The sequence below is a fragment of the Sinocyclocheilus grahami genome, unplaced genomic scaffold (assembly GCF_001515645.1).
Source record: "Sinocyclocheilus grahami isolate Dianchi unplaced genomic scaffold, SAMN03320097.WGS_v1.1 scaffold652.1, whole genome shotgun sequence".
NCBI lineage: Eukaryota > Metazoa > Chordata > Actinopteri > Cypriniformes > Cyprinidae > Sinocyclocheilus > Sinocyclocheilus grahami.
In genome coordinates, this window is record NW_015505831.1 from 511,277 (window position 1) to 537,062 (window position 25,786).

General features: G+C 37.1%; 1 protein-coding gene across 1 annotated transcript in view; it reads left to right on the top strand.

The window, feature by feature from the left end:
• The first annotated feature begins 484 nt into the window (after window positions 1–484).
• scn1laa (sodium channel, voltage-gated, type I-like, alpha) overlaps window positions 485–25,786 on the top strand; it is a 56,671-nt gene continuing 31,369 nt past the window's right edge. The window contains exons 1-15 of the mRNA XM_016242265.1: window positions 485–762; window positions 1,234–1,352; window positions 2,355–2,444; window positions 2,537–2,665; window positions 6,951–7,042; window positions 9,850–9,913; window positions 10,049–10,190; window positions 10,744–10,950; window positions 11,171–11,422; window positions 15,891–16,256; window positions 17,969–18,089; window positions 20,014–20,252; window positions 20,682–20,846; window positions 21,929–22,285; window positions 22,375–22,806. Of these exons, the coding sequence (XP_016097751.1) occupies window positions 496–762; window positions 1,234–1,352; window positions 2,355–2,444; window positions 2,537–2,665; window positions 6,951–7,042; window positions 9,850–9,913; window positions 10,049–10,190; window positions 10,744–10,950; window positions 11,171–11,422; window positions 15,891–16,256; window positions 17,969–18,089; window positions 20,014–20,252; window positions 20,682–20,846; window positions 21,929–22,285; window positions 22,375–22,806 (3,042 nt within the window). The 5' untranslated portion in view covers window positions 485–495. The remainder of the gene's footprint in view (window positions 763–1,233; window positions 1,353–2,354; window positions 2,445–2,536; window positions 2,666–6,950; window positions 7,043–9,849; window positions 9,914–10,048; window positions 10,191–10,743; window positions 10,951–11,170; window positions 11,423–15,890; window positions 16,257–17,968; window positions 18,090–20,013; window positions 20,253–20,681; window positions 20,847–21,928; window positions 22,286–22,374; window positions 22,807–25,786) is intronic.

A 25,786-nucleotide genomic window follows, 5' to 3' on the forward strand; every position in this document is an offset into this window, starting at 1 on the left:
TAATATCGGTATCGGCCCCAAAAAAAACATATCTGTCAGGCTCTAATATATATATATATTATTGAATATATATATATATATATATTCAATAAATTAATCGATTCAATAAATTAATGCATAAAATGCATGTAAATAAAAATGTAAAAATTGCTCATATACCACGCTCTTCAAAGCTAGTTGTAGGTTTAAGCTCCTCTAAGTCGTGTGGGACTGTGTTTATTTATTTGTGTGGCATACATAACCCTGATTCCTCGAGAGCTCTGTTTCTGATAGCAGCTGATGGTTTTGAGTATGGCAAGGCGTGTCCATCACTTATAGGATGCTTTTCTCTTTGTGGTTCCAGATGGATAAGCTAACCATACAGATACTGATCACATTTAATGTGTTTCTGTCCCTCTGACTCAGTCTTTCTCTCTTTCTCTATGGTTCTGCCAGACGTGTAACTGTTCTCATGCAGACGTGTAGCGAATCACTCTGAAGGTTCAGGATGAGAAAATGGCGCATTCGTTTACTCCACCAGGACCTAAAAGTTTCCGTAAGTTCACCCGTGAATCACTTGAGGCCATCGAGAGCCGGATCGCTGAGGAGAATGCCAGGAAGTCCAAGGACAAGCAGGAGAGAAATAAAGACGATGAATGCAGAAGAAAACCCAACAGCGGCCTGGCGGTTGGGAAAAATCTGCCCTTCATATACGGAGACGTTCCCAGAGGACTGGTGTCCACACCACTGGAGGACCTGGACCAGTTCTACAGCAGTCAGGCAGTGAGTTTGGATTTATATTTCTCAATGAACCTATGAGAGTCCACAAAGGTACAGCGAGGGGTCCAAAGCATCACCCTAAAAATCTGAGATTTAAAGTCTTATTTAGTCTTATTACAGATGTTTTTGAAATTTGAAACATGTAAAATAAAAAAATAATAAAATGTAATGTAATAAAAAGCTGTTTCATGGTCAATAATCAAATTTTCAGCAAATAATGTTTTCAAATGTAAATTCAGAAGAATCGGTCATATTCTCTGTTGTTGTTGTTGTGCATTTGTATTTATATATTTAATTATCTAAATATAATATTAATATAAATATAAAGGTGTAATACATTTATAATAAAAATAATAATAATTATATTAAATATATATATATATATAAATGTATATATATATATAATTTATTTATTTTGCTGACTTTTTTGTCCATCTTTAATGTATTCATCTTCTTCATCTCCCTCTTGTTTAGACTTTTATAGTAGTGAACAAAAAAAAGACAATCAGCCGTTTCAACGCTGCTCCTGCCTTGTATATCTTCAGTCCCTTCAACCTTCTGAGAAGAATATCAGTTAAGATTTTGGTGCATTCATATCCTTCTCAACTGCTGACACATGAAACATGTCTTGTTGTGAAGGTTGGGTCTTATGTATGCTTTTACGGTTTAATCTGTAATATTGGTAGTTTACAACCCAAAAATGAGTGATTGATTGGTAATAAATGTAAATAATGAAATGAAAATGATCATGATGAATCAAATTAGATGTCAAATGGACATGTTGTTCTCAGAAACCATTAACAAAAGAAAACACGACCCAAATGGCATTAAAGACAGGTTCGCTTCAGGATAAACGTGTTTTGTGTGATGAATTATTAGGAGCTGAGAGCCTGAGACTATGACTTGTTGACTTGATGTCCAATGAAAAATCTGATCCTGAAGCAAAATCAGTTGAGAACCGCTTTAGTATTCAATAATTTTTCAAAAAAATCCATGATTTTAAATGCATTATCATTTTACTAGCTGAAGCCCCTTTAAATCAAATTTACTCCACACTGCAGAAAAAATCTGTGATATGTATTTCAGTAAGATTTGTTAATGATTTTGAGAATGATACCTTAAAAACAGTAATATTATTACAATGTAAAATAACTGTTTTCTATTTGAATATATTTTAAAATCTAATTTATTCCTGTGATGCAAAGTTGAATTTTCAGCATCATTCTTCCAGTCTTCAGTGTCACATGATCCTTCAGAAATAATTCTAATATGCTGATTTGCGGCTCAAGAAACATTTTATTGCTATCAATTATGAAAACAGTTGAGCTGTTTCATATTTTCATATGTTCATATTTGTGTGGAAACCATGATTTTTTTTTTTCAGGATTCTTTGATGAATAGAAAGTTCAAAAGAACAGCATTTATTAAAAAAACATTTTTTGTAATACTATGAATGTCGGCACTATAAATTTTGATCAATTTAACATGTCCTTGATGGCTAAAAGTATTACTTTTTTTTTTTTTATCTTACTGACCCCAAACATTTGAATGGTACTATAGTTCTATAACTTAGTTTCCTTAACTGCAGCTTTCACATTGTTCAGTATGTTTATAATGTTCACTATACTGGCAAACTGCGCTTTCATGGTCTACTCACAGCCTCCAGACTGGGCCAAGAATGTAGAGTGAGTTGACCTCTTTGCTGCTTCTCAAGTATAGTGTAGAAAAATTCACCATGTTTGCTGAGTGCAGTAACTGAGGGTCTTGTTTTTAACAGGTATACCTTCACTGGGATATACACTTTTGAAGCACTTATAAAGATCATCGCCAGGGGATTCTGTGTGGGACAGTTTACGTTTCTCAGAGATCCGTGGAACTGGTTGGATTTTATGGTTATAGTCATGGCGTAAGTATGCCAAATCTGTTATTTACCCCGGCTACACTGTTATAAGTTATTAGACTCCTTTAATTGTCATTGCTTAAAGGTAAAGAGTGCAGTTTTTTATAAGACGTTGCTGGTGTCCAGCTGACCAGGTTTATTCTGCCTTTACTGTCGTTCATTAAAATGTAGTCTTTAAAACCACTTTTCTTTTTGGCTGACATTACCAAGACAACTCCTCTGCTGAAATTATCCTAATCCTTTTTTATATGAAAGACCCACTTTCACCATCCAGTCAATCTCTTAATGATAAAAAAACCATCCTACATATTTACGTTGTTTTTATCTTTAAATTTGTCTGAAAATGATGACAGAATGTTCTTTATTTTTGAAATTCTGTTTGGTGCTGCTAATGGCATATAAATTACACTCTTCAACCGTAGTGTTTCATAGTCCATATAGTTGTAAAAAATGATCATCTTCAGTTGTTACTGTCAGCTTGCAATGATAAGAGTGCTGCGGACAAAAGTGTCTGGTAAATTACAAAATATTAAAATGTAAATCTATAGGTTGAAACACATGTCGGTAACACTTTCTATGAAGCCCGTATTTATAATACATCATAAAGGTACTCTTAAGGCATTATAATGAATGCATATTGCATTAACCATCCTACATATTTACGTTGTTTTTATCTTTAAATTTGTCTGAAAATGATGACAGAATGTTCTTTATTTTTGAAATTCTGTTTGGTGCTGCTAATGGCATATAAATTACACTCTTCAACCGTAGTGTTTCATAGTCCATATAGTTGTAAAAAATGATCATCTTCAGTTGTTACTGTCAGCTTGCAATGATAAGAGTGCTGCGGACAAAAGTGTCTGGTAAATTACAAAATATTAAAATGTAAATCTATAGGTTGAAACACATGTCGGTAACACTTTCTATGAAGCCCGTATTTATAATACATTATAAAGGTACTCTTAAGGCATTATAATGAATGCATATTGCATTAAAAAACTTATAATATGTTGTATCATCTCATGAATATTCATAAGAACAGTTTTAATGTGTTATAATATTTACTTATTCATGGATATATCTTTTAAGAATGTGATGATTTATAACACAGAATGAACATGTTGCATCCACTTAAGTTACAATGTATTATATTTATCATAGTTTTATAATGTATTATAAGTCTCATATCTTGCCATGTTATTTGTTACTTTACTTAAAGCAGACAAACACCACTTATAAGTAATACTAATAATTGTTTCTCAAACAACCATAAGATCAGATATCAGATCAGATGAATGTGTAATGTGACACATTTGCTTTTGTTTTAACTATTTTTCATTGTAATATCAGTTTGATTATTTTGATTATTGTGGTATTTTTTAATTTCAAAGTATTAACTAGATCACATCAAAATTAACATTAGCCTCACGGGAAATACTTAAAAAACACTCAACACCTAACAACTCACAAGATGTAGTAAGATACTGTGCAGATCTTAAATAAACGTGTCCCATGTCAAGATATTATATAGTTGTCATGATTCACTGCTGGAAGGAACGATGGAGATGTGGATAACATGAACGTTATTTAATAGGAGAATCACAGCACAACAGGAACAGGGGAAAGCACACGTAATCCAACACGTAAACCCAACAAACACAGACTGAACAGACTCGAACTTAAGTACACAACTTAATTAGGGAACAACGAGACACACCTGGAATCAAATGAACAACCAAAAACATGGGAAACTGGTTCAGGGCAGGCACATGGAGGGGAAAAACACACAGATACATGTCCATAACCCTGACATATCACCCCCTTTCCGGAAGGCACGTCCTCGCACCGTAGAAATAACAGAGGGGGGGAACGGGTGGGAACTGGGAGGAGGCTCAGGAGGAGGACGGACACCCAGGAGGGGGCCGGCAGATAGAGTCCAGGGAGGTGACGACGGAGGGAGGAGCCGGAGCGACAGAGGACTGAGGAGGAGCCGAAGGGATAGAGGAGCCTGACCGAGCCGGAGGGACGAGGCGCAGCCGGAGGAGTGGAGTCCCAAGGCGACGGATGGTCAACGACAGACCAAGGCGAAGCCGGAGGGACGAGGGAACCCGGCAGAGCTAGTGGACTGGCGGGCCACAGCGGAGAAGAGGGAGCTAGGAGCCATGATGGAGCCGACGGGCCGAGGCGGATTCCAGGGCTTAGAGGCTGGAGGTGGAGTCAAGGGATACTCCAGCCATGGCAACGCTGGAGGATGGCAGTCCCACGGAGCTTGCACCGAACAGATGTTGGGCTGAGGGCGAGCAGGGGGGCTGCCAGATGACAGCGGTGGAGGAGGCAGGAGTGGGTGGGAGGGTGGGCTTTTTTGAGCCTCCGGGCTTTCAGGGCTGAACTCAGGAACAGGAGGGACAGAGTTCACCGACAAAGGAGGGAGGAAAGGGGGCAGGTTGGTATAAAAGTCAATCAGGTCTCCTTCCACTTGCCATTTACCCAGATCCATCAATATCTCACCCTCAGCCTTGTTGCAGTGGGCGGAGCTCCTCTCTGCAATCTCACTGGCCACGGCTTTCTCCCTTGTGGCGGGTGTGGTAGCCGGCTCTCACACCTGGACTGACGTCACGGGCTCCGGCTCCGTGGCGATCCTCAGCTCTGTCGCTCTCTCTTTCGATGGCTCATCGGTCGCGGCAGGCTCTGGCTCTCCGTCAGCAGTGGGCTTGGGCTGATGCTCCGCGCAGTGGGGAATTGGTGGGCTGGGCTCTGGGTCTGGAGTGTCCACTTCCCAAAGGCGGCGAAACTCGCTCGAGGGCCCTCCTCGGACGACGATGCTCTGTACGCCGAGTTTAGGCTGGCGTCATAGAACGCACATAGCGCGTCGTCCGGGTAGCTGGAGAGGTTGGCGAGGACCAGGAACAGTCTGGTGTGGCCCTCGAGCGATCTTTCCCCATGCTCCAGCAGGAGGAGGAGGTATTCGGGGTGGGTGAAGACATCCATAGAAATGTTTTGTCTTGGTCGGGTCTTCTGTCACGATATGCTGCTGGAAGGAATGATGGAGACGTGGATAACATGAACGGTATTTAATAGGAGAATAACGGGTACATCCACAACAGGAGCAGGGGAAAGCACACGTAATCCAACACGTAGACCTGACAAACACAGACTGAACAGACTCAAACTTAAGTACACAACTTAATTAGGGAACAACGAGACACACCGTGAATCAAATGAACAATCAAAGACACGGGAAACTGGGTCAGGGCAGGCACATGGAGGGGAAAAACACACAGATACATGTCCATAACCCTGACAATAGTCCATTATAAATGTAAAAGTAGATTTAATATGGTGTTATAAATAATCATACTCTTAAAGTTATAACCACAAATACATAAGTATTATAATGTATTATAATTGTTGTTATGATTATTCATGAAATGATATAACATATTCTAAGGTTTTTTATAATGCATTATGTATTAATTAGAATGCCTTAAGAATAACCTTATAATGTATTATAAACAGGGGCTTCATAGAAGGTGTTACCTAAATTTCTTTAAAAATGCATTATGAAAGTATTAAACTGATAGATTATATGATTAGAGTAAAACATTTAGAGTTCCAAAAAACATTGTAGGGTGTAAAATCTTGTTTTTCTCTGCTGAGACTTCTCAAAAACTTGTCAAATTATTTAAAATGACAGAGAAAGGTTTACTGCAAATTTTTTGCAAAGGTTTACTGTTTTATAATAGTTTTTATTATAATTTATTTGAAATAAAATTTATTATTAAATATTAAATATTTTTATATACAATATGTTTATGCACTTATTTATTAAAACACTTAAATAATATGACTTTTTAGAGTTTAAAATACTTGACTATTTATTTTTAAATGGTTATTTATATATTTCATTTTAATTTAATTTAAATATAATTTTTTTTATATTTTTTAAGAAACAGATTTAATCTCAAATTATGCATCCTTAACTGATAATTAGTCCATAAAATGCCCATAAAGGCCATTGGCATCTCCAGTGCCCATCAGCTTTATTTGTATCTGTGCATTTGGTCCCACAGGTTTGTCACAGAGTTTATAAACATAGGCAATGTATCAGCTCTCCGCACATTCAGGGTACTCAGAGCTTTGAAAACTATTTCAGTAATTCCAGGTAAGCAGAGAACATGTTTAGGTGTGTGACGTCTGTGGGACCTTTGAACCCGACTGCAACCCTGTGTCTCAAACCTTCCTGTGTGTTGTATGTCTGGCTGTGTTTGATTTCCCACCCTCCATGTTTCAGATATGTAACAGAGTTTGAGGATCTGGGTAGTGTGTCTGTGCTGCGAGCGTTCAGAGTTCTTCGAGCCCTGAAAACTATATCGGTCATCCCAGGTGAGAGTTAGGGCAAAGGTCAGGGTCACAGATGTTGACACTGCTTTCTTCAAGCATGTCGTGTTCTTCTCTAAGTGCTTAAATGAGTCTTTTTTTTCAAACATTTTCCAGTTTTCTTTTCAGGTGTTCTTGCTTTGATTTGTGATTTGATGGTTGCATGTGTAACGGAGGCCAGCGAGTAGGTGCTGTGCAGGTAAAAACCTCACTCCCCTGATCTCAAGAGACGCACCAGCGACTAACGCTAGAGGCTGCAGTCTTTAGCCTCCTTGTTAGTGCGTCCGCCTCCCATGCTGGAGACCCGGGCTTGAGACCCACTCGGAACAAGAACGAGGTGTGGCAGTGAGGACCCGGGAGAGAGGGGTTACATTGGTGCCGTGACCCGGATGGGAGTGAGGTTTAGGGGGGTGAGTGTAACGGATGCCAGCGAGTAGGTGCTGTGCATGTAAAAACCTCTCCCCTGATCTCAAGAGACGCACGCACTAACGACTGACACTAGAGGCTGCAGTCCTTAGCCTCCTTGTTAGTGCGTCCGCCTCCCATGCTGGAGACCCGGGCTTGAGACCCACTCGGAACAAGAACGAGGTATGGTGGTGAGGACCCGGGAGAGGGGTTGCACATGCAAAAAAAATAAGTGTGATGTTTGATTCACATTGAATAAGTCAATTATTTTTAATCAGTAGGTCAAAAATTCACAAATCTTGAACTTTATCAATTTAAGAACGGTTTCTGTTCTTTTTTTTTTTCTGTTCTGTTCTTCTTAAATCAGTGTGCTGGTTTACTACAAAAGTACCTAAAGAAATAGTTCACCCATAAAATAAAATAAAAAATGCAGAAAATGTACTCACCCTCAGGTTACCCAAGATGTAGATGAGTTTGTTTCTTCATCTAAGCAAATTTAGAGAAATGTAGCATTACATCACTTGCTCACCAATGCAGTGAATGGGTGCCGTCAAAATGAGAGTCCAAATAGCTGATAAAAACATCACAATAATCCACAGAGCACTTAATGATGGATTTTTTTTTAACAAATGTGCAGCTTTTCACTCTACAAAATGGACTGGAGTGGTGTGGATTACTTGTGGATTATTGTGATTTTTTTATCAGCTGTTTGGACTCTCATTCTGACGGCACCCATTCACTGCAGAGGATCCATTGGTGAGCAAGTGATTGTAATGCAAATTTCTCAGAATCTTTTCTGATGAAGAATATTACAAGTAGATAAACAATAAAGGAATATGCAGTAAGCATGCAGATATTAAGCTAAGCAAATCCCGTAAATGCTTTCATGCACCCAAAGGCAATTAATAGAAAACAAAAACGTGAACATTTATTTGTTTGCTTGTTTGTTTTACACAACATAGAGAGACAAACTGACAGATTGAACTTAGGCACAAAAAACAATATTGGACCTAGGTTTCATACAAAAAATATTAAATGCTGACAAACATTTTGCCTCATCCATGCATCCATCCAGCCATACATTTATCCATCAATACATCCATACGTTTAGTCAGAAAACCACATAAAATGATATAAATTAGTGACTGTACAACAAGATTTACTTACTTGGTTAGTGATTTAGAAATGGTACAGAACACTGAGTATAGTACACCTGAAAACTGTCATGAAACTGTTGTGATGTGGGGAACGTTTCGATCAGGGCCAGTATAAACCCGGTGAAGAGTGACAGGCCGATATACTAACAATATAGAGGAAATATTGTGAGTGTGTAAGTGATCTGTACATCTGCCAGACAGCCAGCTGTCATCATTCAGCATTATGGATGTTTACATTAGTGCCAGCCATGAAAAACCTGTTTGAGAGAAAGAGGAAGAGGAATTCCACCTTACTCATATTGGGGCGAAATATGATATCCATTGGAAAGTACTTTAGCAGGATGGGGGAAAGCTATCATAGGAGTGAGATAATCTGGCCCGCTGCTTGCTGAGGAACGATGCCTTCCACATGTATTTTTATTCTGATATATACACAAATTCTGCTGGTATTTTGACATTTCACTCATATGCATGGGGCTTGGCCCTGCTCCATTAAAAAAACAAAAACAACATGTCCCGTTTAATTTGATGGGTCAGAGAGAGGATGGAAAATGGTCTTAATTATGACCATTTTCCTCATTGGTCCATTTTTGACACCAAAAACAATGACGAAAATGGTCATGTATTAAGGCTTTTTTTGAGCGCCACCAAAAACAAATAAAAAAGGACCAACATTGAAAATGGTAATGTATTAAAACTCTTTATTGTTTTTGGTGCCAAAAATGGACCAATGAAGAAAATGGCCATATATTAATTGACATTTATTGCACCAAAAACAATTAAGAAAGTGGTCATATGGTAATCTTTGGTGAAAATAAGCAAATAAATAATAACCAATGAAAAATATTAAATACAAAAATGAAGAAAATGATCATATATTAGTACTGTTTTATTGCAAAAAAAAACAAAACAAATTTTGGCCGGTCTTGACCATTTTCATCATTGGTCCATTTTCTGCACCAAAATTATCAAACCAAATTTTTTTATTGTTTTTGGTGCCAAAAATGGACCAATTAAGAAAATGGCCATATATTAATTGACATGTATTGCACCAAAAACAATTAAGAAATTGGTCATATAGTCATTTTAGTGGGGAAAAAAGTACCAGTGAAGAATATTAAAATAAAATAAAAATATGAACCAACCTATAATGTTAATCAAATAAACTCATGGGTTATAGAACAAACCAACTAATGCACCTTAGCTTTGTATAAGTTCTATTATGAATAGTATTCTTCTTTTTTCCTGTAGGTAATCATTATATCCAATCAGGAAAGAAAGATGCTATGATCTGTGGGAAAAGCAGTGATGCTGGGTAAGCAACGTGTATCGATTTTTTTCATAAACATTGGCATTGTCTTCCCTTCAAACATAATTCTCCAAGAGCAGTTGCTTGTTTTTTTTACATGGTGAGTTTTTGACAGTCACTGTCTCACACGTGTGCATTTAGGCAGTGTCCAGAAAACCATGTCTGTATAAAAGCAGGTCCCAATCCAGATTATGGTTACACAAGCTTTGATTCCTTTGGCTGGGCCTTCCTTGCCTTATTCAGACTGATGACTCAAGACTACTGGGAGAATCTTTACCAACAGGTGCTTTTGTGTTGTTTGTCTATGTAGAGGAAACCAATTTTGTATGATTCTTCTTCTTTTGTGGAACATAAAAGATGTTTTGCAGAATTATTTTTTTCTATATGATAAAAGTAGACAAAGTCTAGGGCTGTCAAGCTTCAAAAAGGACAAAAACCCCACCATGAAAGTAGTCCATATTATTTGTATTATTTATTCCAAGTCTTCTAATGCAATATAATGTTGCTGGTGTGAGGAACAGACCGAAAAGTTGCTGTTCCCTGAAAATCTTGCCCTCCATTGTGTTCAAAACTATTGTTTCATGAGAAATGAATGAACCTATGAAGTGTGCAGTTTCTTCTCTGTCTATTTCTGTGCGATTTCAATCTGTTCACACAAATCAATCATATAATTTAGCATGTAGCCATATAGACTATTTTATGGTATTTTTGTGGTGTTTTTGTCATTTATGGAGTCTCCATCCACTTTCATTGTATGGAAAAGAAGATAATCATACATAATTTACATGAATAGCTTCCTATGTTTATCAAAGACGAATCGTGGACTTTTCTTACAGACTCTTCGGGCTGCAGGAAAAACCTACATGATTTTTTTCATGCTGGTCATTTTCTTGGGATCCTTCTACCTGGTGAATCTGATCCTGGCTGTGGTTGCCTTGGCATATGATGAACAAAATCAAGCCACTATTGATGAGGCTTTGAAGAAAGAGGAGGAGTTTAATGCCATGCTCCAGCAGCTGATGAGACAGGAAGAGGAAGCTCAGGTCTGTTGGGTGTTTTCATTAAAACGGGGTATGAATACCATGCAAATGCTAGTGTATGGTACCTTCAATGGCAAAGTAAGGGTTTTGATTTCCAGGAAATGCATGAACCACTAACAAAATGTATTCTTTTAAAGCATCCGAATGCATGAATGTAAATGCCGGAAACCTTTACAAAACCTTTACTGTGTAAGTATAATCTTGATGCATGATTGCTTGGCAGGCTGCAGCTGAAGCATCCAAGTGTGATGGGCTGAGTGGAGAAAAGACAGACTCTTCCTCGGATGCCTCCAAACTCAGTTCCAAAAGTGCCAAAGAAAGACGCAACCGCAGGAAAAAGAAACAGCGTCAGGGGGAAGGCGAGAAAGAGGAGGATTCCAACAGGGAGGGAACTGATAGAAAGGTCAGCTTCCGTTTTCCAGCTGATGGAAAAATCCGGCGCTCACGTGAAAGGACTTACACGTCTCCACATCAGGTTAGAAAAATCTCATCTGCTGTGTGGTTTTATTTGATGCTTACCATAGCAATAAGGAAATGTCATTGCCTTTAAACACAGAAGACAGTAGTCATATCAGTGTTTGTGAAATCAGAATAATTATGGAAATGTCTTATTGTTTAAGTGTGCTATTATTACAATTTTAGAATAGAACAGGAAAAACAAACTTTGACATTTTTTGGTAATTAAGAATGAGATTTGAAAGGTGTACAGGAATGATATATAGGTGGGTCTAATCTACATATCTGATTCATGATTTAGAATCGAAATTATACTGAACATTTTATTTATATATATAGATATAGATTATATATCATAGATAGACAGACAGACAGACAAAGTTTCTACTTTATTCTATGGCGACAGACCAGCCTCAAAAATAACACATTTGCAAAACAAAATTCATAAATGCACAGCACAATTCCGATTCGTAAAAATCCGATTCGTAAATTCAAAACACAATTCATAAATACACAAGTAAAAGCATAAATATTTCCCCAAATGCATCTTACCTAAATACATTTAAAATGTTTACACAAATATGTATATGTCAAGTTCTTGAATTAATTTCCATCACACATTTATGAATGATGTTACATGTATTTATGGATCACTGAATCTGCATTTGTAAATCGTCACACATGCGTGGACTGCTTTGAATTTGTGTGCGGTATTTTTGAGACCTTCCTGGCAGGTTAAGATTCATAAATATCTTTTTTTGGAGGATGTTCCGTTCAGCCAATCGCGGTGAGCTTTTAATCCACCAATCAAAACGCTCTTTACTGAACAGACTCAAGAAGCTCAACGCTGTGCTTGTACTGTGCAGTGTTCCATGATCGGGTCCTTGATGTATAGACTTTAATTGGCAGTGTTGGGCAAGTTACTCTGAAAATGTAATTAAATTACTGATTACTCCTTTTAAAAGTAATCATGTTACTGTTCTGATTACTTTATTTCAAAAGTAATTAGTAATTAGTTACATTACTAGTTACTGTTACTTTATTCTCCATTACATTTAAGAAATCCCAGCGTACACGCTCCCGATAAGTATTTGTTATTAAAGCATCAACATTCACAGAACACTGTTATTTTAACTAAAGCAAGCGGCTGCTGCGTGCATGGTTTGGTATTGTAATGACCCGGCAGTGAGCGCTAGCAGCCAGGTGCATTATGGGTATTTGTTTAGAGTTGATTTATGTGTTAAGCAAGATGGTTGGGTTTTTGCGTTAGCAATGTTATTTGTGTTTATGTTCAAGTTAGTTCGGGTGGGTTTGGTTCATTTACTGCCTTGTTATAAAAAGTGTGGCTGTCACCGTCATGGAGAGAGATGTGTAGGGGAGGCACTTGGCGATATGGCCTTACTTGTGTATATTCTTCTTTTGTGTTTAGAATTAAAGGAGAAAGATGACGGTATTGTCTCCTGCTGGTTTGTTCTGTCTGTGCTTCTGTTTACAGATGGGACGCGAGTGTTCGCACTTTCTAATAACCAAATTAAAAGTCTTGATGTGTAGATGCTAGCACCCTGTTAGCAATTAGCTTAGCAACAGTTTAGTAGCCTAGCTTAGCTCCTGTTAGCCCCACGTTCACAGTATGACAGAATGCCAGCAAAGAGCGCTGCATTTATAGTCTCTAAAAGACATCTCAGTTCATAGTTATATCTCACAAATCTCTGTTATAACACAATAAATAAGCATAATTAATCTTTCATAATGTCTACAATTCGTGTGTTATACTGAGAGGATTCGTGAGCACGCACATTTCAGCACAGCATTGCTCAACGCTGCAAACACGTGTTATAGCCTAAATAGAAACTCTGCATAGGCTTGCACATGTTAATCGTTTATATTTTATATTAGTTCATGTTGCTTTTGTGCAATAGATGAGTAACAATTTATTTGTTTTAGATATTTTATGTTTAGATATTTCTATTTTCCGGGAGTCCCGTGAATAATTTTATTCTCCCGCATCCCGCGCACACACGAGTCTCTGCACTCGCCTATCAAGTCTTCTCCTGCGCCGCGCTCTGTTGCGTCGGGTCTCACGGGAGCAGGTCTCTAAGCGCGTGTGCTACATCTTTTACAATCTAGATAAACAGCATAAAACATTGCATTCTGTCAGCAATGTAACCCGGCAGTAACGTATAGAGACCTCGGCTTTTAACTATACTATATAATTACTATTTTGAAAATTAGTAGTAGTAGTAGTAGTAGTAGGCTAACACATTCGCAATAACTTTTGATCAGGCATTAAAAAAAGCGAACACACACAATCAAAGAGATTCAGCATGGAGGATGAAAACCACACTCAACGAGTGAGTAAAGTCGTTTTTATCTGATGGCATTTTCTTATGATTATAGCTGGTCGCAATGGTAACTTTAGAACCCACTGACTACAAATCGTATTTAAAATTATGCAATAGTTTAGCATCGAAATCGTTGTTTTACTGATTGTTTATCGCCCATTCATCCGGTGATTACTAAAGTGTTCCTACAAACACCAGTTATAATATAAGAAAGCTGGCGTGGACTAATAACTTTGTAACACTGCACACTTAATTAACTAAAACAACCTGTAATCATAAGAAAATGCCATCAGATAAAAAACTACTTTACTCAGTGATTTTGTAGAAATTGTAATCAGGTGCTAAAAAAAGAGTACCCACTAAAATGTCTTAATGCACAGTACAAGCACAGCGTTGAGCTTCTTGAGTCTGTTCAGTAAAGAGCGTTTTGATTGGTGGATTAAAAGCTCACCGCGATTGGCTGAACGGAACATCCTCCAAAAAAAGATATTTATGAATCTTAACCTGCCAGGAAGGTCTCAAAAATACCGCACACAAATTCAAAGCAGTCCACGCATGTGTGATGATTTACAAATGCAGATTCAGTGATCCATAAATACATGTAACATCGTTCATAAATGTGTGATGGAAATTCATTCAAGAACTTGATATATACATATTTGTGTAAACATTTTAAATGTATTTAGGTAAGATGCATTTGTGTGAGCATTTGGGGAAATATTTATGCTTTTACTTGTGTATTTATGAATTGTGTTTTGAATTTACGAATCGGATTTTGTAAATGTAAATTGTGCTGTGCATTTATGAATTTTGTTTTGCAAATGTGTTATTTTTGAGGCTGATCTGTCTCCATATTATTCAGCGTTAAAAATGTATTTGAATTAACGCTGTCATCTTCATTCTTTCAACTATCTGCTTAGTGCTGTCAAACGATTAATTGCGATTAGTCACATCCAAAATGTTTGTTTTACATAATATATCTGTGTGTACTGTGTATATTTATTATGTATATAAATACACACACATACAATGCATATATTGAAAATATTTACATGTACGTATATATTTATATGCATGTAATTTACATTTTATATGAATATATTTAATATATAAACGTAAAATTTTTCTTAAATATATGCATGCATGGGTGTGTATTTACATATACATAATAAATATACACAGTACACACACATATACTATGTAAACAAAAAAATTATTTTTATTTTGGATGCGATTTATCGCAATTCATTGTTTGACAGCACTATATTTACTTGACTTTTTGACATTCTTATCATTCATCAAAATTATCTTTTCTCATCCTTGTTTTTTTAATTTCTTTGCTTTGAAAAAAACTAATTTCATCTAAACTTCTTCAAAACTAAAGACATCTATCAACTTTTATTTTTCATCTTCTCACATTGTCATCTTTCTCCTACGTCATTGTTCTTTTTCACATTCAGCATAATCATCAAAATCAACTTTATCTTCATCATCATCAAGATATTCGCCATTTTTGCCAATTTTGTTCTCTCCAGCCATTGCTTGTCCACCTGACCAGCCACTAAACTCGTAATTTTCTTTAAAATGTTTAGATTTAAAAGTTTTGTTATTCTTACGTGGGCTGAAATTTTGAATTGCAAAGCATCACTATCTGCTACTTTTCTTGAAAATTGTTCAATTATGTAGTAACATGACTTAAAAACTGCTATTAAATACACAGATTGAACTTTACATTTGTTATTTTTACCATATTTTTGGAGTATTACTGTAAAATGAACAAATTAAATAAAAAACAGGATTTCCATGAACTTACATTAGAAAAGAGCAAAAACTAAGGACGATAACATTAGCTATAACTATAAAGTTTTAATAATATAACGATAACGACAGAGGAACAAAATCCCTAAAATGATTTTCAAAGTTTTTTTTCCAAAACAAACAAACAAAAACATTGACAGCCAATTAATTATCATGCACTGGTGTGGATGCTTATATTAGTTTTTGTTATATATGATAATGTGTTGCTGAATTTGGATTGACAAATTTGATGTAAATTGGGATTTCTTCTGCCAGTTAGTCAGATTACGTCCTCGTATGCCTTAATTTCTTTGTCAATGTATTTGTAAGGCTTGTTTTTCTCCTCAGTCCCCCCTGAGTTTTCAGGGCTCAGTCCTCACCCCACGTCGGGACAGCAAAGGAAGCATCTTCAGCTTCCGCGGGCGTGTGCATTCAGAAAACAACTACGCTGACGACGAGCGAAGCATGTGTGAGGAGACGGGCAGCAGGAGAAACTCTTTGTTTGTACCCTCTCGATCCGATCCGCTTTACAGCACTCTTAGCAAAAGCAGTCTGACTCCACGTATACTGTTGCCGTCTAATGGAAAAGCACGATACGTGGTCGACAGCAATGGCATGGTGATAGTGTCGGGTGGAGCGTCTTCACCCAACTCGCCCTCCGGACTACTGGCACCGGAGGTGTCAAGAAAAAGAGCCACGTTTGACGACACTTGCGTAAGCACATATGATGCATGTGCTGTTGCTGCTGTGCAATGCTTAGTTTTAAACTGCACATTTTTATAATTATTTTCTCTTTATTTAACATGAATCTGTGCGCCCTTTTTTTTTTTTTGCTGACTTTGGGTGAAAATCTGCAGAATTCTGTGGGATTGATTTAAATAAAGAAAGAGCTGCATAAGCAAATGCAAACATTTTTTAAAAAAATTGCAGGGAACTTATGAGTGATCAGATTCACGTGGAAGTTCGTTGCATGCAGATTCTGTGTGTGAGCCTGCGAATCAGGTTGTGACAATGAACAATTGTAATTGTTTTCCAGGATTACAGCATGTCATCAGCATGCAAAGACATAAAAATGGGCATTAGTAATGGTACTGAAACTAACATATATTTTGAAAATTTATTCATTTGTCAATTATTTGTTGAGTTAATCAATTAATCATATAAAAAAGCAAAATGCACATTATTTTCAGCTTTTTATTCAAAGGCGTGTTAAAGCATGCATTTAAAGTATGTTATTGTACATGCTGTCTAATTAGTTAAATTAATTATGACCTTTAAAATTTAAATTGTTGTAATTTAATTTAATTTAACTTTTGTATTATAAAAAGCATTTTACTGTATTGTATAAACATTTGTAATGTCTTGATATTTTTAAAGAAATAATAGTGGCATTTGGCACAAACAAAGACATTCTCAAAGTGGTTAAAATGTCCAGAATGAAATAGCAGTGCTTGCAAGGCAACAAAATAATTGTGTTAAACTAAAGGAAAATACAATTTTCTCCAGCAGCCATTTAAATTTTTCCAATTCAAATGTAGAAAAAGAATCTACAGTATCTCACAGAAGTGAGTACACCCCTCATATTTTTGTAAATATTTTATTATATCTTTTCATGTGACAACACTGAAGAAATTACGCTTTGCGACAATGTGAAGTAGTGAGTATTGAGTGACAATGTGAAGTAGTGACAGCTTGTATAAGTGTAAATTTGCTCTCCCCTCAAAATAACTCAGCACACAGCAATTAATGTTTAAACCGCTGGCCACAAAAGTGAGTACACCCCTAAGTGAAAATGTCTAAATTGGGCCCAAAGTGTCAATATTTTGTGCGCCCACCATTATTTTCCAGCACTGCCTTAACCCTCTTGGGCATGGAGTTCACCAGAGCTTCACAGGTTGCCACTGGAGTCCTCTTCCACTCCTCCATGACGACATCACGGAGCTGGTGGATGTTAGAGACCTTGAGATGCTCAATAGGGTTTAGGTCTGGAGACATGCTTGGCCAATCCATCACCTTTACCCTCAGCTTCTTTAGCAAGGCAGTGGTCGTCTTGGAGGTGTGTTTGGGGTCGTTATCATGTTGGAATACTGCCCTGCGGCCCAGTCTCCGAAAATATATATATACATATATATATATATATATATATATATATATATATATATATATATAAACTGAAACATGCTTTTAACTGGATCCCAAAAAATCTGAAATTTATCATCAAGAATAAGATGTAGTGTTTCAAAACATGTTTTGTCTTTTATTTATTTATTTTTTCCACATTTTTGTGAAATATCAATTTTAGTTGATTTACAGGTTGCATAAAAGAATGATTGACGAATAGCGATATATTGCTGCCTTGCGAACACTAATGAAGCACCATCGTAACATTTGTTGATGTATTTTCTGTTGATGTGATCTCTTTACAGTTTGACACAGATGAAGAATATAGACGCCGATGTGATTCAAGGAGATTTTCAAGGGCTTTTCTATATGACCAATCAGCGAGACAGCGAGCTTTGAGCGTAGCAAGTGTCAGCAATATTGACCGTAAGAAGCCCTAAATACCAAACACACTTATGGGCCGATGACACAGAATGTGTTTTTGCTTTGAAAAATGTGAGGCTCGGACAGTGGAGTGGGGAAAGAAACGCAAAGTCTCGAGATGCATTTTTAAAAATGTGAATTATCATTTGAGCGCTGTGTTTTTGGAGTGAGACGCTGCAAAAGTAGCAAGTGCAATGGTCAAACATGTCTGTCTAGCGCATGTTCTCATAGAAAAACTATGGAAAGTATCACTTAGGAAACTAAGAAAAATGCATTCTGTGTGAATGAGCCCTGTATAATAAGAAACTCCATGTGAGGGATATTTGTTAGCTTTTTCTTTGTAATTAAAAAAAAACCCATTACAAACGAGGCATTTGTTGCATCCAGTGGGGACATAATTACTGATTATAATGACTTATACTGTCGTTTTTACGCATTGTGTTGCGTTGCGTTGCGCTGCGCCTCGTAAACATAAAACCATGTCTGCATTTGTGATTGGAGAAATGACAAACAACAAGTGCTACTCTACACTGCCCAAAACTCGCGTTTGAATCATCAGTGGCAAATCCTTTAAATGAAAACGTACTTACAGTCCGTGAGTCAGAACTACCGGCATTTTAGTCTAACGTTACTCTCCCAGGATCAGTAAACAGTCCTCCATAAAATGTGCCGGCGATCCACAGCACTAAGTTGATGTATTCCCTCAGCGACCAGCACAGATCAGCTCTAGGCATGAAGAAGCGATATCGTCCTCTTTTGGAAGCCCAAACAAAGTAGTTTCGCTTTCACAACGAAAAACACAGCGGCCTAGCGTGAGCTGAAGCCGGGAAAGAGTGAGCTGAGGCGGCGGGATCGAGAACGGCGATCCCGGCGGATCCGACGAAGGAGCGGTGAAAACAGTGAAAGCCAATCCGGCGATCCACAGCACTAAGTTGATGTATTCCCTCAGCGACCAGCACGGATCAGCTCTAGGCATGACGAAGCAGATATCATCCCTGTTTTGGAAGCCCAAACAAAGTAGTTTCGCTTTTACAACGAAGCACACAGCGTCTTCACGACATGGTGGCAGCGGCAACAACAAAACTACAGCGAGAATAAAAGTTACGCCTTCTTTCTTTGCGTGAACATTTGGGCGGCGTTATGCAAATCTTCCCACATAGTGAGGTAGACATGTGGGGGCGTGTTCGAACGAGGCGTTTTAGGTAGGTGTGGTTAACTCTTAACTTTTATAAAGAATATCTCTTTGGATTTGAGACTTTAGTCTTTGCAACTTTACAGATCTTCTTTATGCACCAAGAGCTTGTAACACTCCAAAGAGAAAAGAAAAAATGAAATTGCATCATATGACCCCTTTAATACAGTGAAAACTAACCAGTGTTATTTTATGGTTAAATAGCCTCTGTAGCATTTCTGTACCTGAATATTACGGTTACACCTACCTGAGAAACTTAAAGCACAGTTAATTTCAATTGTATCTTGTTATTGTATTTGTTTGTCCTGTTTGTTCTTATTTTATTACTGACCGTTTACATGTTTTAAGTAAAGAAAAAATTCAATTCAGAGTTTGAAATCAAAGTTCATCTTCCTCACAATATACATATGTACATTATAAATTGTAAAACACAAATACAATGCATGATGAAATATTTAGGTTAGATGTAGTTTAAAAATGTCTAAAAAATATCCTAACACTGACTTTAAAATTCCCGCCGTTATGTGACACTTATGGGGGCATAAGTGTCACATAACGGCGGGAATTTTAAAGTCATATAACAATTTTGTTTGATGCTTTTATTTTCTTTTTGAAGTTTGGCAGCCTTAGTTCTCATTGACTTTAATAGTGGCCCTTTTCATTTTTCACCGAACTTCATACTAGTTCAAATGCAGCTTTCAGATTGTCGTCTTCATTTTTTGTTTAACATGGCAGCGTCGGAGGTCTGGAAACAGAAGTGTGTGGACTACTGGTTCGAGTTTGCAGAGAGTTATCTGATCTGGGATTGCAGTCCCACATGGCTGAAGATAAAGAAAATTGTCCACATGGTTATGATGGACCCCTTTGCAGACCTGTTTATCACCATTTGCATCGTGATAAACACAACATTCATGGCCATGGAGTATCACCCCATGGAGGCCCCCTATATTAACATGCTTTCAACTGCCAATGTGGTAAGAACATTTATAGCAGCATTTTAATAAATCATGTACAATACTGTGAGACTTGTTCTGTTATTCTAAAAAGAGTTACTATTATTAGTGTGCAACCCCACTGAAATGGAGGAGTGTGAATTTACTAATTAAAATAATTTAGTACATTAGATTTATAAATGAAAGTGTTAAAACAGTATTTTAACTTCTAAGAATATAAACCACTTTATTTGTAGTGATGTTTTCTCATTAAATGACTGAAAAAAAGTGATCAATGAATCCACATTACATACGTAATGCCAATCTACATATGTAAAGATTGATAAATCACAATTTAGTCAGTATGTGTATCTAGTTTTGTAAATAAATAAATAATAATAATTATTATTATTATTATTATGTTGTTGTTGTTGTTCATTTAAAAAGCTTGAATTGTCTCCTTGCATGCAGGTTTTCATAGCCATCTTTACAGCAGAAATGATATTCAAGATCATTGCGTTGGACCCGTACACTTACTTTCAGGAAGGCTGGAATATCTTCGACAGCATCATAGTTACGCTGAATCTTCTGGAACTTTGTTTTCCTAAAATCAGTTTTCTTAGGCCATTCAGACTGGTAAGAGTATCTCATTACACCTAATGGCTCTGTTCTAAAACCTATATAAAGGCATATAAGAGGCAGCATAGGTGCCCTTTCAATCTGAGGGCTGTTTCCAATGGTACAATATGAATTGCTGTCTTCAAAGTTACCTTGTCTTGGCCAAAATCTTAAGGCTGTGTCACAATGAGGCTTGAATTTTCACTTGGAACTGCCAACATTTCACTGGCTCTACCTCAAAAAGTATACATATTTAGCAGTGCATTTATATATTTCTTAACATATTAAATTCAAATTTTCTTGAGAGAAATGTTGTTTCCCAAGTTTACTTGGGAAATTAACATGCATACATTTTGGGAAGCTGACATGTTATACTTCAACTAAATCAATTTTAGCACCATTTTGCTCATTATTTGATATTATTTATATCTATATATAGTGAACTAATAAAATTAACATCTTGATGTTGTTTAAATTATAGAGAGAAAGAGAGCATTCAGAAATTGTGCTGGTGCTTAAGAAACATTTCTTATATTATTATGTTACTGTATGTTGAAAACAGTATTTTTGTGGAAACTAATACATTTTTTCAGGATTTTCTTAATAGAAAGTTCAAAAGAACGGCATTTATTTAAAATAGAAATAATTTGTAGCATCACAGGAATAAATGACAATGTAATAACAAAATAAATAATTCACAATATCAATGTTTTACTGTATTTTTAAAATTAAAGACTTGATGGCTTAAGAGACTTCTTTCAAAAACATAAAAAAATCTTAAAGAACCCCAAACTTTTGAACAGTACTTTATATAAACATTAAATAATTAAAAAATAAATAAATAAAACACTACAAACTAAAACTAATAATTTTAAATTTACGTGAATTTAGGCTAAAGACTATATTTAACAGTGCTATTAAATAATTTTTTTAATAAATATTATAAAAATATATATTTTAAAGATTAACTTTAAATCAGCATTAGATGACTTCAGAGGTAATCTAAATGTAAAACTACAGGAAATGCTAAATTCTAAAAAAAATATATATATATATAAAAACTTGCCCATGCTAATCTTTTATGCCCCTTATTGTTACAGCTGAGAGTCTTCAAACTAGCTAAGTCCTGGCCCACTCTGAACATGCTCATCAAGATCATTGGCAACTCGCTTGGCGCCTTGAGCAACCTGACGCTTGTGCTGGCCATCATCGTCTTCATCTTCGCTGTGGTGGGCATGCAACTGTTCGGGAAGAACTACAGAGACTGTGTATGTAAGATTTCGGAGGATTGCACGCTTCCTCGCTGGCACATGAACGATTTCTTCCATTCGTTCCTGATCATCTTCAGGGTGCTGTGCGGAGAGTGGATCGAGACCATGTGGGACTGCATGCAAGTGTCGGAACAGGCCTTGTGCTTAATTGTGTACATGATGGTCATGGTGATTGGAAATCTGGTGGTATGTATAGTTACTTTTAATAAATGAGCACTAAAAAAAAAAAATCTGAATTGTGTCAACCTGTAGTTGGTTTCTTCCAAATTTTTCAGGTTTTGAACCTGTTCCTCGCTCTGCTGCTCAGCTCATTCAGTGCCGACAACCTCGCGGTCCCCGGAGAAGATGTTGAAAAGAACAACCTGCAGATAGCGGTTGGTCGAATCAAGAAAGGTTTTGCTCTAGTTAAGGCCTGCCTTCAGAATTTCTTCCGGAGTGGCTGTATAAGAAAGAGGAAGCCGAAAAAGAAAACCGTAGATGGGAACATGATTTTGAGGAACTGCAAGGCAATAAATGATAACTCCAATCACACCTCACTAGAGCTGGTTAAAGGCACCAGCGGTACAGACATGGATAGTGACACAGAGGATTTTATCAGCAACCCAAGCTTGACCGTCAGTGTCCCGATCGCTGTCGAGGAGTCAGACTTTGAGTGCCTCAACACTGAGGATTTCTGTAGCCTTTCTTCAGACCTAGAGGATAAAGAGGTAAGCTTGCTGTTTTCATTTTCTTTTCAGTTTTCATTTTTTTAAACCTCAGATTGACCAGGGAGATACGCAGATATGAAGTCCCCTTTGCATATACATTTTTAACCCTTGTGCATCCTTTTTTTTAAATCATTTTGGCTGTGTTAATGCAAACAGAACCAATTTTGTCACAATTATGTATTTTTATTATTGTTATTATGATTCACTCTCATTTCCTTTCATACCTAAACTAGGTATAAAATATAGCTACACTCAGGACCTTAAAGGGATAGTTCACCCAAAAATGAAAATTACCCCATAATTTACTCAACCTCAAGCCATCCGAGGTGTTTATGATTTTCTTCTTTCAGACGAATACAATCGAGATGAGTTATATTTAAAAATGTCCTGGCTCTTCCAAGCTTTATAATGGCAGTGAATGGGTGATATTCAATAGTCCAATAGACATCCAATAAACTGCATCCATCCATCATAAAAAAATGTTTTAATGCATCTTTAGTGTAATCGAAAAGAGATTTGATTTCATTCTAATATGCTGATTTGCTGCTCAAGTAACATTTCTTATTATTATCATCAGTGTTGAAAACAGTTGTGCTGCTGTGGGATTTTTTTTCTGAACATTTTGATTAACAAAGTTCAAAAGTACAGCATTTATTTGAAATATAATTTCTTTTGTAATATTAATATTGTAATAAATGTATTTACTGTCACTTTTGCTTAATTCAATACATCATTGCTGAAAAAGGGTGTTAATTTATTTTTGTTTTATTATTATAAAAAAAATCTTACTGACCCCAAACTTTTGAACGGTAGGGTAATATGTGAGTCAGAAGCATTTCTGTTAAAACATTGATACATTACATAATTCAGTTTTTATGTCATTTAATGGACAAAGATAAAGTGTATGGATTTGCATCCCTTCTCTATGAAAATTCCCACAGTATAGGATGTTATTAGGGTTTTGAAGTCATTGTATTTGGGGACAGAAGTGAAATACCAAGTTGTAATGCACTGAAATAATTTAATAAATAATGGCATATTGTTAATTTGAACCAGGTGAGCAAATGTGAGCGACATTTGACATGGCACTTAAATGACTGAAATTATCAACATTTGTCTTTAGACACCAAATGGGTTTTGTAGTGATCTGATCTCAGTGCATCTTAGGTGCATTTACTCCTGGCTTTTGATGTGGTCAAGTGTAATCCGATCGTTATCCGATCATTGAAAATGCATTAATACCACAAGAAGGGGACCCTAAAGTCTGTTTGACATCAGACTTGACAAGTGGTTGACCACTTTCACTAGTGCACACCCACAAGTCCTCTTCAAATGGTGGTTGTGTGAATTTTATTTGCAGTATGATAGCAATGCACCCTAACTTGTGGAAACAAACTGCTATTGATGGCATATTATATACAGTGGGTACGGAAAGTATTCAGACCCCCTTAAATTTTTCACTCTTTGTTATATTGCAGCCATTTGCTAAAATCATTCAAGTTCATTTTTTTTCCTCATTAATGTACACACAGCACCCCATATTGTCTGAAAAACACAGAATTGTTGACATTTTTGCAGATTTATTAAAAAAGAAAAACTGAAATATCACATGGTCCTAAGTATTCAGACCCTTTGCTGTGACACTCATATATTTAACGCAGGTGCTGTCCATTTCTTCTGATCATCCTTGAGAGGGTTCTACGCCTGCATTTGAGTCCAGCTGTGTTTGATTATACTGATTGGACTTGATTAGGAAAGCCACAAACCTGTCTATATAAGACCTTACAGCTCACAGTCCATGTCAGAGCAAATGAGAATCATGAAGTCAAAGGAACTGCCTGAAGAGCTCAGAAACAGAATTGTGGCAAGGCACAGATCTGGCCAAAGTTACAAAAAAATTTCTGCTGCACTTAAGGTTCCTAAGAGCACAGTGGCCTCCATAATCCTTAAATGGAAGACATTTGGGACGACCAGAACCCTTCCTAGAGCTGGCCGTCCAGCCAAACTGAGCTATCGGGGGAGAAGAGCCTTGGTGAGAGAGGTAAAGAAGAACCCAAAGATCACTGTGGCTGAGCGCCAGAGATGCAGTCGGGAGATGGGAGAAAGCTGTAGAAAGTCAACCATCACTGCAGCCCTCCACCAGTCGGGGCTTTATGGCAGAGTGGCCCGACGGAAGCCTCTCCTCAGTGCAAGACACATGAAAGCCCGCATGGAGGACTCCAAGATGGTGAGAAATAAGATTCTCTGGTCTGATGAGAACTTTTTGGCCTTAATTCTAAGCGGTATGTGTGGAGAAAACCAGGCACTGCTCATCACCTGTCCAATACAGTCCCAACAGTGAAGCATGGTGGTGGCAGCATCATGCTGGGGGGGTGTTTTTCAGCTGCAGGGACAGGACGACTGGTTGCAATCAAGGGAAAGATGAATGCGGCCAAGTACAGGGATATCCTGGACGAAAACCTTCTCCAGAGTGCTCAGGACCTCAGACTGGGCCAAAGGTTTACCTTCCAACAAGACAATGACCCTAAGCACACAGCTAAAATAACGAAGGAGTGGCTTCACAACAACTCTGTGACTGTTCTTGAATGACCCAGCCAGAGCCCTGACTTAAACCAAATTGAGCATCTCTGGAGAGACCTAAAAATGGCTGTCCACCAACGTTTACATCCAACCTGACAGAACTGGAGAGGATCTGCAAGGAGGAATGGCAGAGGATCCCCAAATCCAAGTGTGAAAAACTTGTTGCATCTTTCCCAAAAAGACTCATGGCTGTATTAGATCAAAAGGATGCTTCTACTAAATACTGAGCAAAGGGTCTGAATACTTAGGACCATCTGATATTTCAGTTTTTCTTTTTTAATAAATCTGCAAAAATGTCAACAATGCTGTGTTTTTCTGTCAATATGGGGTGCTGTGCGCACATTAATGAGGAAAAAAATTAACTTAAATGATTTTAGCAAACGGCTGCAATATAACAGAG